An 18,177-nucleotide genomic window follows, 5' to 3' on the forward strand; every position below is an offset into this window, starting at 1 on the left:
CATAAGCTACGGACAACGAACACAATTGCATTTTATCGATGGCAATTTGAATGCACAGATATACCGTGACGAGATCCTGAGGCCCATTGTTGTGCCATTCATCCGCGGCCATCACCTCATGTTTTAGCATGATAATGCACAGCCCCATGTAGCAAGGACCTTTACACAATTCCTGGGAACTGAAAATGTCCCCGTTCTTCCATGACCTGCACACTCAGACATGTCACCCATTGAGCATGTTTGGGATGCTCTGGATCAGAGGTCGACCGATTAAATCGGCATGGCAGGTTAATTGGGGCCGATTTCAAGTTTTCATAACAATCGGTAATCTGCATTTTTGGATGCCGATTATGGTCGATTACATTGCAATCCACAAGGAGACTGCATGGCAGGCTGACCACCTGTTACGCAAGTGCAGCAAGGAGCCAAGGTAAGTTGCTAGCTAGAATTAAACTTATTTTATAAAAAACAATCAAAAGATAATCACTAGTTTACTTCACATGGTTGATGATATTACTAGTTTAACTAGCTTGTCCTGCGTTGCATATAATCAATGCGGTGCCTGTTAATTTATCATTGAATCACAGCCTACTTCGCCAAATGGGTGATGATTGAACAAAAGCTCATTCACAAAAAAAAGCACAATCGTTGCATCAATATAACTAACCATAAACATCAATGCATTTCTTAAAATCAATACACAAGTATATATTTTTTAAACCTGCATATTTAGTTAACATAAATGAATGTCAGCAGGCAATATTAACTAGGGAAATTGTGTCACTTCTCATGCGTTCAGTGCAAGCAGTGTCAGGGTATATGCAGCCGTTTGGGCCGCCTGGCTCGTTGCGAACTGTGTGAAGACCATTTCTTCCTAAAAAAGACCGTAATTAATTTGCCAGAATTTTACATCATTATGACATAACATTAAAGGTTGTGCAATGTAACAGCGATGTAACAGACTTAGGGTTGCCACCCGTTCGATAAAATACGGAACTGTTCCGTATTTCACTGAAATAATAAATGTTTTGTTTTCGAAATGATCGTTTCCGGATTTGACCATATTAATGACCAAAGGTTCCTATTTCTGTGTGTTTATTATATTATAATTAAGTATGTAATTTGATATTTGATAGAGCAGTCTGACTGAGCGGTGGTAGGCAGCAGCAGGCTCGTAAGCATTCATTCAAACAGCACTTTCCTGCATTTGCAAGCAGCTCTTCGCAATACTTGAAACACAGCTCCATTTATGACTTCAAGCCTATCAACTCCCGAGATTAGGCTGGCAATACTATAGTGCCTATAAGATCACACAATAGTCAAAGGTATATGAAATAAAAATTGTATAGAGAGAAATAGTCCGATAATAACTACAACCCTAAATTTATTAACTACGAATATTGAAAACTCATGTTAAATGTAACCACAAGCTTTCATATGTCCCTTGATCATGTTCTGAGCAAGGGACTTAAACGTTAGCTTTTTTACATGGCACATATTGCACTTTTACTTTCTTCTCCAACACTGTGTTTTTGCATTATTTAAACCAAATTGAACATGTTTCATTATATATTTGAGACCAAATTGATTTTATTTATGTATTATATTAAGTTAAAATAAAAGTGTTCATTCAGTATTGTTGTAATTGTCATTATTACACAGACATACATACACATATATACACATATATATACACATACATACATATATAATATATATATATATATATATAAAAATTGGCTGATTAATCAGTGTCCAATAACCAGCAACTTCACACAGCCATGGAAGAGGATTGGGACAACTTTCCACAAGCCACAATCAACAACCTGATTTACTCTATGCGAAGGAGATGTGTCGCGCTGCATGAGCGAAATGGTGGTCACACCAGATACTGACTGTTTTTCTGATCGACACACCTACTTGTTTTTTAAAGTAAATTTGACCAACAGATGTATTCCCAGTCACGTGACATCCATAGATTAAGGCCAAATATTTTTTTTTCAATTGACTGATGTCCTGTAACTCATTTTTCATTTTGATTTATCTTTGAAATTGTTGCATGTTGAGTTTATATTCTTAGTTCAGTATACAATGACATTTCTAAAGTAAGCAGGTGAACAGTGCTTAATCCAACACATTGGTGTGGCTAGCTTCCGGGTTAAGCGGGCGGGTGTTAAGAAGCACGATTTGGCGGGTCATGTTTCGGAGGACACGTGACTCGTCCGTTGGAAAGTTGTAGCGATGAGACAAGATCGAAATTGAGGAGAAAAAGGGGGGTAAAGTAAAAAAAAATATATATATCTTCATCCTTGTCAATTGACAATGCAATGAGGAAAACGCTTAGTTTGGGAGTCAGTTCTAAAACAAATGTTCATGAAACGTGCAATTCATGAATAGGGCCCACAACTGAATACAACCTATAGCTGGCCAAAATACACTACATGAACAGAAGTATGTGGACACCTGCATGTTGAACATATATCATTCCAAAATCATGGGTATTAATAGGAAGTTGGTCCCCCCTTTGCTGCTATAACAGCCTCTAATCTTCTTACAGATAGGCTTTCCACTAGGATGTTGGAACATTGCTGCGGGTTCTTGCTTCCATTCAGCCACAAGAGTATTAGTGAGGTCAGGTACTGATGTTGGGCGATTTAGGCCGGGCTCACAGTCGGCGTTCCAATTCATCCCAAAGGTATTCGATAGAATTGAGGTCAGGGCTCTATACAGGCAAGTCAAGTTCTTCCACACCGATCTTGACAAACCATTTCTGTATGGAACTCGCTTTGTGCACAGGGGCATATTTTTTACTTAACACTTATTTTTCTTAAAACTGCATTGTTGGTTAAGGGCTTGTAAGTAAGCATTTCACTGGTAGGTTGTGTTTGGCGCATGTGACAAATAAAATTGTATTTGATTGTCATGCTGAAACAGGAAAGGGCCTTCCCCAACCTGTTGCCACAAAGTTGGAAGCACAGAATCGTCTAGAAGGTTTTGTATGCTGTAGCGTTAAGATTTCCCTTCTCTGGATCTAAAGGGCCTAGTTCGAACCATGAAAAACAGCCCGAGACCACCGAAACATGAAAAACAGCCCCAGACCATTATTCCTTCTCCACCAATCTTTACAGTTGGCACTATGCATTCGTGCAGGTAGCGTTCTCTTGGCATCCTCCAAACCCAGATTCGTCCGTCAGGCGGCCAGATGGTGAAGCGTGATTCATCACGCCAGAGAACGCGTTTCCACTGCTCCAGAGTCCAATGGCGGGGAAGCTTCACACCACTCCAGTCGACACTTGGTGATCTTAGGTTTGTGTGCGGCTGCTCGTTCATGGAAACCAAGCTCCCGACGAACATTTCTTGTGCTGACATTGCTTCCAGAAGCAGTTTGAAACTCTGTAGTGAGTGTCGAAATCGAGGACAGATTATTTTTACGCGTTACGCGCTTCAGCGGTCTCGTTCTGTGAGCTTGTGTGGCCTACCACATTGCGGCTGAGCCGTTGTTGCTCTTAGACGTTTCCACTTCACAATAACAGCACTTACAGTTGACAGGGGCAGCTCTAGCAGGGCAGAAATTTGATGAACTGACTTGTTGGAAAAGTGGCATCGTCACGTTGAAAGTCACAGAGATCTTCATTAAGGCAATTCTACTGCCAATGTTTGTCTTTGCAGATTGCATGGCTTTGTGCTTTAATTTATACCATTGTCAGCAGCGGATGTGGCTGATATCGCCGAATCCACAAATTTGAAGGGGTGTCCACACACTTTGGTATATATAGTGTATCTCCAGAAAGAACCAATTGGAGAGTAGAGACCGACCGGTATGGGATTTTTGTGTCCGATACCGATTTTTAGGGAGGCAAAAGTCACTGAATCCCGATATATACACACACACACACACACACACACACACACACATATATATATATTTATTTTATTTTTTATTTGGGGGGGAGGAAATTAATTCCGGGGGTAAAATTAAAAACCAACCTTTTCTTACACAAATTGTGCTCTAAAGGATTAACAGATACTATAAAATATGATTTCTTAACAAAATATTACAATTAACATTATTTAAGAACATTTTGTGGTTTACAGGATATCCACCAAAAGGAAACTATATCCTCTATAAATACGACAGTAAAACTTGTTTAGTTTACCTTCTTAGGTACAACTTAAAGTTGTCTATCTATGGCAGTGGATAAGAAGAATGCAAAAGTGTTTGTGCTAAACCGCCACAAGGGGTGTCTGGCTGAATAAATTAAACTTTCTTTCAACTGCACTGTTCACAAATAAGCATTGAAAAGCAGTAACATGCTGTTCCTAATCTCACCGCTAGGTGTGAGCATTTGTCTTGAGTAGATATACTACAGTGTTTACAATAGTCAAAGGTCATGTAAACAAACACTTTATGGCAACCTCGCAATGAGAGTAAGTTATGACAAGCACAAGCTAGCTGTTCATTACAACAATGTTTTCTCACAGAAACCATACATACATTATATTGCAGAATGGCATGCGCGGATGACTGAAAATGCTTATGCAGGCAAATGCTTGCCCCACTGGTTTTAGTCACACATTCTAATTTATCTAGCTAGCAAACGTTAGCTACTTATCATGAATGCAAACACATGGCCTTAGTGATGAGGACAGGGCTGCTTGCTTGGTGAAGTGTTCTTCTAATTATTTACTTATTCATATACACTGGCTGTGACAAGCTATTCACCGTCAAACTACCATGTCTACTCTCACTCACGTTGTGACCTAGGGCTGAATGATGTCAGGCAACCATTGACATTTTCAAAAAGTTACTGCAAATGAGCAGACGTATTTGTTTATTCTATGTATATAATATCGGTGCTTTATCTGTGGAATACAGACTGATTAAATTTTTTTTGTGAAAGGCTAATATCGGCTGATTATATCCGTCAACCGATTTATCAGTCTGGCTCTATTGGAGACTGAATCTCTTGAAACCTTGATGAAGACAGCTTGCTATCGAAACGTTGATAAATAAATTATTGTAATTAGTGTTAAGAAATGATTATATCAAAGCTACCCGCTTGTGTGGCTTTTCCTTTTCTTTTGAAAGATAGTGAATGTCTAACATCAAACCGTGAGATTGAAATAGCTAGAAAGAAGAATAAATGACTAATGCAATGAAACAATATACAGTGCATTCGGAAAGTATTCAGGCCCCTTGACATTTTTCACATTTTGTTATAATACAGCCTTATTCTAAAATGTATAAATAAATATTTTCCCTCATCAATATACACACACAATACCCCATAAAGACAAAGCAAAAACAAATATGAGGGGACTCAGCGGAGGTTCAAACAAGTAAAAAGACAGCGTGGCCTAATTTCTTCAGAGCAGCTAAGAATTCAGGGTAGTTAATATTTCAAAACAGTACTGACTGAAACGTTCTAGAGAATGTCATTTAAAAAGCAGCCTCTGAGATCATAAGGAATACGTTTTGTTGCATGAAGAATTTATATCAACGAATCTGGTAGTTTTTGTCTGTCTAACTGATAGGGAGTGTGCGGGCGGAGTGGGTCTATTTACAGGACTTTGTTATTGCAGCCACAACATATAAACACACGTAGCTTACACACAATAGGGCCAGCATGATACTAGTATACAGTGGGGCAAAAAAAGTATTTAGTCAGCCACCAATTGTGCAAGTTCTCCCAATTAAAAAGATGAGAGAGGCCTGTAATTTTCACCATAGGTACACTTCAACTATGACAGACAAAATGAGAAAAAAAATCCAGAAAATCACATTGTAGGATTTTTAATAAATGTATTTGCAAATTATGGTGGAAAATATGTATTTGGTAAATAACAAAAGTTTATCTCAATACTTTGTTATATACCCTTTGTTGGCAATGACAGAGGTCAAACGTTTTCTGTAAGTCTTCACAAGGTTTTCACACACTGTTGCTGGTATTTTGGCCCATTCCTCCATGTAGATCTCCTCTAGAGCAGTGAAGTTTTGGGGCTGTTGCTGGGCAACATGGACTTTCAACTCCCTCCAAAGATTTTCTATGAGGTTGAGATCTGGAGACTGGCTAGGCCACTCCAGGACCTTGAAATGCTTCTCACAAAGCCACTCCTTCGTTGCCCGGGCGGTGTGTTTGGGATCATTGTCATGCTGAAAGACCCAGCCACGTTTCATCTTCAATGCCCTTACTGATGGAAGGAGGTTTTCACTCAAAATCTCACGATACATGCCCCCATTCATTCTTTCCTTTACACGGATCAGTCGTCCTGGTCCCTTTGCAGAAAAACAGCCCCAAAGCATGATGTTTCCACTCCCATGCTTCACAGTAGGTATGGTGTTCTTTGGATGCAACTCAGCATTCTTTGTCCTCCAAACATGACGAGTTGAGTTTTTACCAAAAAGTTATATTTTGGTTTCATCTGACCATATGACATTCTTCCAATTTTCTTCTGGATCATCCAAATGCTCTCTAGCAAACTTCAGACGGGCCTGGACATGTACTGGCTTAGGCAGGGGGACACGTCTGGCACTGCAGGATTTGAGTCCCTGGCGGCGTAGTGTGTTAATGATGGTAGGCTTTGTTACTTTGGTCCCAGATCTCTGCAGGTCATTCACTAGGTCCCCCGTGTGTGGTTCTGGGCTTTTTGCTCACCGTTCTTGTGATAATTTTGACCCCACGAGGTGAGATCTTGCATGGAGCCCCAGATCGAGGGAGATTATCAGTGGTCTTGTATGTCTTCCATTTCCTAATAATTGCTCCCACAGTTGATTTCTTCAAACCAAGCTGCTTACCTATTTCAGATTCAGTCCTCCCAGCCTGGTGCAGGTCTACAATTATGTTTCTGGTGTCCTTTGACAGCTCTTTGGTCTTGGCCATAGTGGAGTTTGGAGTGTGACTGTTTGAGGTTGTGGACTGGTGTCTTTTATACTGATAACAAGTTCAAACAGGTGCCATTTAATACAGGAAACGAGTGGAGGACAGAGGAGCCTCTTAAAGAAGAAGTTACAGGTCTGTGAGAGCCAGAAATCTTGCTTGTTTGTAGGTGACCAAATACTTATTTCCACCATAATTTGCAAATAAATTAATAAAAAATCCTACAACGTGATTTTCTGGATTTTTTTCCCTCATTTTGTCTGTCATAGTTGAAGTGTACCTATGACGAAAATTACAGGCCTCTCTCATATTTTTAAGTGGGAGAACTTGCAAAATTGGTGGCTGACTAAATACTTTTTTGCCCCACTGTAGCAATGTTTTTTCCATGGCAAAAATTAAAACATGAAGCAGAACGAAAGTTTTGGTTCTTTCTAAACCTGCTGTATGTAAAATATTGCATGCTATAACTTGGAAAATAAATAAATGTGACTCTGGATGACAAAATAGGGTTTGTTTCCAATACTAACGAGTATTACGATACTGCTATCGTCCTGGACAATAAACACAACACAGCTGGTGGGAGCTGGAGTCATTGGTTGGTGTCCATACCTGACATTCCAAGCGGTGGTAAAGTCTGAGTTGAGCAGCAGCAGAGTGCAAGTAATGTCCACCAGAGCTGGAAGAGGGAGAGACAGAGACAGGTTAGCATATCAAGTGATTATTTGAAGTACAATTAAAGCTGTCTATAATGCCCATTTTTCTTGGCAAATACATTCTGGCTGTCCAAAAGGGTAACGAAAGGACCAGACCAACTGAAAATTTTGACACATCCCCAAAGCTCATCTATATGATTAAAACTAGAGCCCGACCGATAAATCGGTTAACCGATATTATCGGCGATATTAGCCTTTCACATATTCCACAGATAAAGCACCGATATTGCGTACATAGAATTAACAAATATGTCTGCTCATACATGTCACGCTGTAGAATGATAGGAGACAGGCGCAGGAATACGTAATAGTTTTTTTTATTTCTCCACCTAAAATAAAGTACGTCATGAAAACGACGGGGACGAAGCCCAAAACAAACACGTGTGTGTACAGTGCCTTGCGAAAGTATTCGGCCCCCTTGAACTTTGCGACCTTTTGCCACATTTCAGGCTTCACACATAAAGATATAAAACTGTATTTTTTTTATAGCTAATGCTATCTGGCTATGGGATACTCCTCTCTCAAGTAAAAGTATTTATTTGGGAACTATTCCTAAGATCTGTGGTTCGTCATGTAAGTTGAGATGGGTGTTTCTTGGCTATAAAAGATCTTGGAATTCTCTTATAGGCACTCTCAGAATTCATTATAGACACTGAATTGATCTGAGAGTCAAAGGGCTATGGTGAAGGTCATATAATTAAAGATGAAGTTTAAGTATAACTCTGACTGGTGTGTGGTTTGTAAACTCTCCTCATTTAGTGATACAGGAAATTACCACGACAAAAGGTACTCACAAGAGCCAACGGACATGGGGACAATAATCGACAAGGACAATGGGGAACAGAGGGCACAAACAGTTGAAGTTGGAAGTTTACATACACCAAAGCCAAAAACATTTCAACTCAGTTTTTCACAATTCCTGACATTTAATCCTTGTAAAAATTCCCTGAATTAAGTAAGTTAGGATCACCACTTTATTTTAAGAATGTGAAATGTCAGAATAATAGTAGAGAGAATTATTTATTTCAGCTTTAAATTACAGTATTTCATCACATTCCCAGTGGGTAAGAAGTTTACATACAGCTTGGAAAAGTCCAGAAAATGATGTCATGGCTTTAGAAGCTTCTGACAGGCTAATTGACATCATTTGAGTCCGTTGGAGGTGTACCTGTGGATGTTTTTCAAGGCATATCTTCAAACTCAGTGCCTCTTTGCTTGACATCATGGGAAAATAAAAATAAATCAGCAAAGACCTCAGAAAAAAAACTGTAGACCTCCACAAGTCTGGTTCATTCTTGGGAGAAATGTCCTAATGCCTGAAGGTACCACGTTCATCTGTACAAACAATAGTGTGCAAATATAAACACCATGGGACGACTCAGCTGTCATACTGCTCAGGAAGGAGACGCGTTCTGACTACAAGAGATGAACGTACTTTGGTGCAAAAAGTGCAAATCAATCCCAGAACAACAGCAAAGGACCTTGTGAAGATGTTGGAGGAAACAACAGGTATAAAAGTATCTATAGCCACAGTAAAATGAGTCCTATATCGACATAACCTGAAAGGCCGCTCAGCAAAGAAGAAGCCACTGCTCCAAAACCGCCATAAAAAAGCCAGACTACGGTTTGCAACTGCACATGGGGACAAAGATAGTACAATTTGGAGAAATGTCCTCTGGTCTGATGAAACAAAAATATTACTTTTTGGTGATAAATGACCATCGTTATGTTTGGAGGAAAAAGGGGGAGGCTTGCAAGCCGAAGAACACCATCCCAACCGTGAAGCACGGGGGTGGCAGCCTCATGTTGTGGGGTGCTTTGCTGCAGGAGGGACTGGTGCACTTCACATAATAGATGGCATCCTGAGGGAGGAAAATTATGTGGATAAATTGAAGCAACATCTCAAGACATCGGTCAGGAAGTTAAAGCTTGGTCGCAAATGGATCTTCCAAATGGAGAATGACCCCAAGCATACTTCCAAAGTTGTGGCAAAATGGCTAAGAACAATAAAGTCAAGATTTTGGAGTGGACATCACAAAGCCCTGACCTCAACCCTATAGAAAATGTGTGAACAGAACTGAAAAAATGTGCGCGAGCAAGGAGGCCTACAAACCTGACTCAGTTACAACAGCTGTGCTACCAAATACTAATTGAGTGTATGTAAACTTCTGACCCACTGGGAATGTGATGAAATAAATAAAAGCTGAAATAAATCACTCTCTACTATTATTCTGACATTTCACATTCTTAAAACAATGTGGTGATCCTAACTGACCTAAAAAAATGATTTTTTTACAAGGATTAAATGTCAGGAGTTGTGAAAAACTGAGTTTAAAAGTATTTGGCTTAGGTGTATGTAAACTTCCAACTTCAACTGTATGTGCCCTCTGTTCCCCATTGTCCTTGACGATTATTGTCCCCATGTCCGTTGGTCTTGTGAGTACCTTTGCTCTGTTGTATCGACTTTCGTGCTATGTGTTATTGTGCACTTGTTATTACGGGTTTAGTCCTGTGTATTATTTAGAGGTTTAAACCTCACTCTTTTGTTTGGGTTGCATCCCTGTGTTTTAATATATACACACACAAGTGTTTGTTTTGGGCTTCGTGCCCGTCGTTTTCATGACGTACTTTATTTTAGGTGGAGAAAAAAAAACGTATTACGTATTCCTGCGCCTGTCTCCTATCATTCTACAGCGTGACATGTATGAGCAGACATATTTGTTAATTCTATGTACACAATATCGGTGCTTTATCTGTGGAATATGTGAAAGGCTAATATCGCCCGATAATATCGGTTAGCTGATTTATCGGTCGGGCTCTAGGTTTAATCATATAGATGAGCGTTGGGGATGTGCCAAAATTTTCAGTTGGTCTGGTCCTTTCATTACCCTTTTGGACGGCCAGAATGTATTTTGCCAAGACAAATGGGCATTATAGACAGCTTTAATTGTACTTCAAATAATCACTTGATATGCTAACCTGTCTCTGTCTCTGTTCCAGCTCTGGTGGACATTACTTGCACTCTGCTGCTGCTCAACTCAGACTTTACCACCGCTTGGAATGTCAGGTATGGACACCAACCAATGACTCCAGCTTCTACCAGCTGTGTTGTGTATTAAGGCCAGGACGATAGCAGTATCGCGATACTCATTAGTATCGTGGCAAGTAAATAAAACATGAAGCGAATTTTACTTCTTTAGGAAAACAGACCTAATCTTGGAAACAAACATTATGCTGTCATCCACAGTCACATGTATTTATTACAGCAGGTTTAGAAAGGACCAAAGCTTTCGTTCTGCTTCATGTTTAAAGTTTTGCCATGGAAAAAATATTGCAATACTATTATCATCCCGGCCCTATTGTGTGTAAGCTACGTGTGTATATATGTTGTGGCTGCAATAACAAAGTCCTGTAAATAGACCCACTCCGCCCGCTCACTCCCTATCAGCTAGACAGACAAAAACTACCAGATTCCTTGATATAAATTCTTCATGCAACAAAACGTATTCCTTATGATCTCAGAGGCTGCTTTTTAAATGACATTCTATAGAAAGCTTCAGTCAATACTGTGTTGAAATGTTAACTAGAATTCTTAGCTGCTCTGAAGAAATTAGGCCACGCTGTCTTTTTACTTGTTTGAACCTCCGCTGAGTCCCCTCATATTTGTTTTTGCTTTGTCTTTATGGGGTATTGTGTGTGTATATTGATGAGGGAAAATATTTATTTATACATTTTAGAATAAGGCTGCAATGTAACAAAATGTGAAAAAAGTCAAGGGGCCTGAATACTTTCCGAATGCACTGTATATTGTCTCATTGCATCAGTCTTTTATTCTTCTTTCTAGCTATTTCAATCTCACGGTTTGATGTTAGACATTCACTATCTTTCAAAAGAAAAGTAAAAGCGAGCCAGGCCTAATCGCCCAACATCAGTACCTGACCACCTCTTGTTTGTGAACACCTTGCTTTTAATAATGTACAGCCAAAATCCAACCATAGAAAAAAAGCAGAGATTTCCTGATATGATCATATCATTGATACCATCATTTCCTCTTCTACTGTCCAAAGGTATTAAGGCACAATACCTTGTTCAGATATTCCCTTTTTCTAAGTTTCTACCATTAGGCTGCATATCCATCTCTGTCACACTATAAAAACCGCTCACATCAGGTGAGCGTTTGAGAATGGCGTTCTCCCGTAATAGCATTTTGGAAGATTCACGCATATGGCCGAGACAAGTTAACACATTGCTGCACTTGTAATGTGAAGTATTCATAGTTTATCAACTTTTAAGCTAAATATTGTGATCTGTTTCATCAGCCTTATCTTTGTATTTAAAAATTTTAGTATGGAACCACTGTTGTATGCATTTGATATTTTTGTGCTCTATCATCCCGCAACTGTTCCAACGTGTGTTTTAAACAGTCCCAGACATATATTTTTTAATCATCCCCCGGATGACGGGACACTAGGGCTGGGCGATATGGACAAAATCTCATATCCCGATATAGATCATTTCATATCACGATATAGCACATTTTCTGTAAATTCAATTAATAAATAGTTTATATAAAATTACCACATGTAAAGGCCTATTTCTTATTACATTTTGAATTATACTCAACAAATAAAAGGTACTTACTCATATTTGATTATTTCTCCTTTTATTTAGAGCCTTGGTGCAAATTTGCAATTAAGCATGTAACAAAATAATAATGTATAAAATCTAAAAAGGTAAATATAAAACACTTCAACTATAGTTGCAAACAAAATAAATATAGGCCTAAAATATATATATTTTGGGAGCTTGACTGTTTTGCATGTCAATTTGGCATTAATACCTGTCACATATCAATTTGCATTTGGTACCTTGGGTAGAGTGTTAGCACCAACTCACAAAAACCCCGTTTCTCGACCGTGTAAATTGGGGCCATGTCTTTGCAGATGTAAGTTGTGATCTCCATCCATGGAGGAGACTTATTCAAGCTAGTTGTCTTGACTACTTTCTTGTCTCCTTCTCTCTTGCATCAAAGGTTAAAAAAGTTTTAATAGGAGACAGAATGCGATCGGCTCATCATCTAATTGGCATTCACATAACTCTTATAGATTTTCCACGTGGACGGGAATATCGGAAATTTAATCAAAGTTTACTGGAGGACAACTTATTTTTAACTATTGGATCCTTAAAAAATACAACTTTTACATTACCTTGCAGCTTACCTATAAAATGGGCTGATGGTGAGTAGACATACTCGGTATTCATATCACAAAATATATAAATAAGCTCTCCACAAGGAATTTCAATAGAAAACTTGTAAAAACAGACAAGATCCTGCAACCATGGAGAGGTAAACACCTGTCTATTTCTGGAAAAATTGCCCTGATTATCTCCTTAGACATATCTCAGTTTACTCACTTACTTATGGCGCTGCCTACTCCTGCTGATTCATTTTTCAAATCATATGAGCAAAAAATATTTTGCTTTATCTGGGACGCTAAACCAGACAAAATAAAACGAGCCTATCTATATAATGAATATGAATTGGGTGGGTTGAGATTATTAAATACAAAAGCACTAAACCTCTCTCTAAAAGCTTCACTCATTCAAAAGTTTTATTTGAACCCTAAATAGTTCTCAAGTAGATTAATAAGAAAAGCTAATCCAATGTATAAAATTGTCTTTTTCAAACAAGCATTGCAGAGCTGGTTACAATTTCAATTTCATCCCCCTGAAAAGATAGACCAAATATTATGGCTGAACTAAAATGCGCTGGTTGATAAAATACCTGTTTTTATGGGAAAGATGTTTGAAAAGGATATTTTGTTCTTAAATTATATTGTAATGGTAGAGTTATGTCCTTCGTGGAGTTATCAGAATTGTACGGGAAGGTCTGCTCAATCCAAGAGTACAACCAATTGTTTACAGCATTACCCCAAAAATGGAGGAGGCGGGTGGCAGCGGGAGGAGGTAGGGAACTGGTCTGTCTGCCCAATATAAAGGATCACAACTGGCGGAGAAATAAAAATAGCATAAATAGGAAAGTATACCAGTTTCATTCGAGGACCAGGATGTTGACAACTGTGCCATACAGATTGCAAAATAGTTGGGAAGAGATTTTTGATGTACCGATTCCATGGTACAGGGTGTATGAGTTGATATATAAAACAATGCAAGATTCAAGACTTCATGCTTTTCAGATAAAATTATTATTTAGAATTCTTGGCACTAACAAAATGTTGAATATTTGGGGCATAAAATCATCGAAGCTCTGCAGATTTTATTGTGAGAATACAGAATCAATAGACCACTTATTTTGGTATTGCCCTCAGGTAGCCTGTTTCTGGTCTCAGGTTCAGGAATGGCTGAAAATGCATAGCATCGATCTAAAATTGACCCTAGAAATAGTACTGTTAGGAGATGTGGAGAGACCGGTTCACTCAATTACTAATATACTAATACTCTTAGTAAAAGTATTTATCTTGAACACGCAAGCTGTAGATTCTATTCAATTAGATAGATTGAAATTGTCTCGAATGGTTGAGGGACAGCTATTGGGGAACTGTGGTGGGATCATAGAGGGTTCGGGTTTCACAAGATTGTGATCATGAAAAAAGAAACTATGACATATTTTATATCACTATCATATCATGCACCCTCACACATAAGGATGGCTCTGTTGAGGAAAGACTGATACATGTTTGATAGTGTCTTGATGCTGTATTGTTTGTTCTTCATGCTCTAATACTTTAATGTTACCCCTTCCTTGTGTTTTTTGTAATAAAATAATAATAATGAATAAATAAATCTCCTTCCATCTTCGTTATTCTTTGCCATATGGTGTGCCGCGGGCAAAATCCTCTTGTAACGTCTGAGTCGGGGGTTTGTTTTGAGCACTCGACTGTACTTTTTGGGGTCTCATCCGTAGACTCTCGCCGTATTGTTTCACATGATTCTTGCGTAGGTGGTAAAGGAGGTTAGTGGTGTTTGAGCCTGTTGTCGGGACCGGCCTGTGGCATATTTTGCAAAGGATGGTTTTCTGGTCCTTGTCAGACTTTTCATACCCAAACCACATCCATGCGACCTAAGTAGCCCCTCTTTTAGGTATGAGCTCTGTGTCTTCGTGCTCTGTGTAACGTTCACTCTCCTCCGTGTTTGTTTGTGTTGCAAATTTCCTTCCACCAAAGCAAAGCATTATCCAATTGATAAAAAATATTGCAGTAAAGAGTGTGATTTGCAACACAATTAAATAAACGATACAGCATAATATGAAACGATAGAAAAACGTCTATCGTCACACAATATTATATCGTCATATCGCCCAGCCCTACAGGAAACCCTTAATTTCGAGCCCTGGGGTGTGCGTGTTTCAGTGGACTAAGGAAAATGGATAAAGAATAAATAATTATTCTTCTTACCTTCCCTGTCTAGCCACTGTTTGCGCTGCCTGTAGAGCAGTAGTTTGTTGTGGACATAGGGTAGCAGGAACTTGACACACCAGCTCTCCACCCCCAACTTGTTCTCTACCAAGACGATGGGGCTGCGGTTGTACCTGGCCTCAGGACACAGGATCAGACCTATCTCATCACTAGGAGGGGGAGGGGGGAGGAGAGAGAGAGTGTGAACCTGCATGCTCATTGCTCTAACACAACAACTACACAAACACATTCACACGTTCTCAGATACCCATGCTCTCTAACATGCATGCTCACACATACATAACCTTTTAACCTCTAGACTCAGCAGAACCCCTGTCTGATGGTGGGCTTTATTCACTGCCTGGCTTATGGAGTAGGGACCCTTGTACTTAGCCTAAATGTCTCTAGTTGAAGGAACAGGAGCACACTTTAGATGCCCAATACAACACTGGTCTGGAGTACGGGGCACAAGCCTTGTAGAGAGAAGCCTAGTTTGCACAAGTGCATCTCCAGAGAGTCTACGCCTCACTGAGCACACAACAGAACTGGTTTGCCTCAAACTGCGGTGCGCGTACACACATACAGTCCCCTTTGCAGCAGGGCCATGTTCAGTAAGCAAAATGGATTGGAATGTTTCAGATAGAAATGTCACAAATAGAACTGGAGTGATTCCTTATTCTACATGTCAGAGTGGCATGTTTGCTCTATAATTTTTTTAGATGGATGCCACCAACTGAAAAACCTAGTGGGGAAATTGTTGGTATGGAACCCTGGTGTGTGTATGCACACAGCACAGCATAGCGCTCAGCACAGGTCTCTCACATCACCAGAGAGATTGAGCCTATACAAACACTACTAATCAGGCTTAGATGTTATTTTTATTGAAGGATGTTTTGCCCTGTAAAAATGCCTTCAATTTATTAAGTAGAAATGTACTCAGTTCAAATAGGTCTGTGTATGTTCTACTTCTGATAAACTGGAACTGAAATGTGCATCAAATCAATTTTATATGAAAAGTTATATTTTACATTCCATTGTGCCTTGTACTGCAAAGCCTCTTTTGATATCTCTCAAAAGAGGCTGGTGGTTATGAGTTGGCTACCAAAACATGGAGATGCAAATGAAAGGGAAAAGATCTGGCCTACTCAGCATCAAGTTGAAGCATTCACACCCTGTTCTTAAATGAGCTACAGAATGTAGGCCAGTTCTAATTTAGAACACTCAGTCGGAGAAGCTTCTAAACAGAATATATCTAGCGAGCTGACACTCTTCTAAGCCCAACAAGGCATTATTTACCATGTTATTATAACAATATATAAAAAATATTACCAAGTAATAAAATGATCATTATTGGATATGATTAGCTAACATCTTGAAAAGCGTAGTAGCTATGTCATCACCAGAGTAGATCTCCATTGGAATCAAAACAGCAGGTGTGAAACTTGACAGGTTTCTGAGATATGATAGATAAAACATCTATGAATCACAGAGCCAAACTCATCAGTCAACGCTAGGGTGAGGGATGACAACTAAACTCAACAAAAATATTTATATTTTATACAACATGCAAACTGTTGGTCCCATGTTTTATTAGCTGAAATAAAACACCCTAGAAATGTTCCATATGCACAAAAATCTGACAAGTATTTATGTATGTAATAAAGCTATTTTGTGGGGGAAAACTATTTCCAATTGGGTGGGCCTGGCTCCCAAGTGGCTCGGCTTCTGCCCTCCCAGGCCCACCCATAACGACCGATTTAATTAATTTAAATTTACTTATTTCTTTGTTTGAACTGCAACTCAGTAAAATCTATAAAATTGTTGCATGTTGTGTTTATATTTTTGTTCAGTATAGTAAAGACACATTTTGGATACAAAGGTGTCAGACCTTTGCGTACATAGGTACGTGGTGGTTAGCGCGTTGGACTTGGAACCGAAAGGTTGCAAAATCGAATCCCCGAGCTGACAAGATACACATCTGTCGTTCTGCCCCTGAACAAGGCAGTTAACCCACTTTTCCTAGGCCGTCAGTAAAAATAAGAATTTGTTCTTAAATGACTTGCCTAGATAAATAAAGGTGTAAAAAAAGATCTGGAAATGTCACTCCCACATAACATAACTCCCACGTTTCATGCGAGAGGAGAGTCGCGAGCCGCAGACTGTTCCAACACTATTTAGCTGCCTATATACTTTAATTTGTGGTCAAAACAAACACTTTCTATTCACGTGATTTATGCATGCCATTCCAGAGCTGGGAATAACAAGGCTGGGTCAACTTTTTCTGCAAATCAAGTAGCTAGCCTTCTTGGCTAATGAATAGTAGCTAGCTACTAAGTGGCAAACGAATTCCGCTGCACAGTCAAAGATATATCCTCTGCAACGTATGGCTAAATGTATGCAAATACACAAACTAGGCTACCCTCCGAGCTCTGCAGATTGCTTTTTATCCTGAATGTTTGCTTGCTTGCTTGCTGGACAACAAACTGTGATAGTTAGATTAGCTTGCTAATAAAGCAGCAAATGATTGCCATCTCGTTCGAGCATCATGCCATGATTAGTTTGCTGTTATCTTGTAGCTAGCTAATCGTACTCGTTATTTACGATAAATTGGATAATGCTACGTACATATTGGGATTTCTCTTGAAGGCGTTATTGATATCTTTGACAACTCTCTGGACCAAGACATCCTCCTCCTCCGACTCTGCCATTTTTGTGCACTGATGACGTCATCATGTTCATCCGGGTCATTAAAAATGAACACACTAGGCAAAAATCTTTGATGAGCATGTTTAAAACAAGTTTCACCATGGTAACATTGTAGCAACATTTCTTACACCAACTCTGCCACACCAGGGCCGTCACTAGATACCAGACACAAAGTCATAAACTCCGCCTATTTCTACAATGTATCTTCTTAAAATCAGATTTTAAACCTAATCTAATTAACCACACTGCTAGCCATACGCCTGACTTTAAACCAAGACCAAAAAGCCACAAAGACCGTTTGACTTTGTGGCTGTGGTAACTAGTAAAAAACCTCAATGTTGGTACTGTACTCTAAAATCAACTTAGAAAAACATCAGTGATCTTTAGTTCAGAAATCCGGGGCATACCCTAACTTTCATTTATCACTCGTACTGCATACCGACACTTCAAAGAAGGGACTCGGAG

At 39.2% G+C, this 18,177-nt stretch overlaps 1 protein-coding gene across 1 annotated transcript in view; it reads right to left on the reverse strand.

The window, feature by feature from the left end:
* Window positions 1-17,956, reverse strand: part of LOC110526044 (protein prenyltransferase alpha subunit repeat-containing protein 1) — a 62,907-nt gene extending 44,951 nt beyond the window's left edge. The window contains exons 1-3 of the mRNA XM_036980251.1: window positions 17,632-17,956; window positions 15,007-15,176; window positions 7,488-7,554 (exon numbers count right to left, since the gene is read on the reverse strand). Of these exons, the coding sequence (XP_036836146.1) occupies window positions 7,488-7,554; window positions 15,007-15,176; window positions 17,632-17,714 (320 nt within the window). The 5' untranslated portion in view covers window positions 17,715-17,956. The remainder of the gene's footprint in view (window positions 1-7,487; window positions 7,555-15,006; window positions 15,177-17,631) is intronic.
* Between the last annotated feature and the right edge of the window lie 221 nt (window positions 17,957-18,177).

The sequence above is a fragment of the Oncorhynchus mykiss genome, chromosome 6, assembly GCF_013265735.2.
Source record: "Oncorhynchus mykiss isolate Arlee chromosome 6, USDA_OmykA_1.1, whole genome shotgun sequence".
Lineage (NCBI taxonomy): Eukaryota > Metazoa > Chordata > Actinopteri > Salmoniformes > Salmonidae > Oncorhynchus > Oncorhynchus mykiss.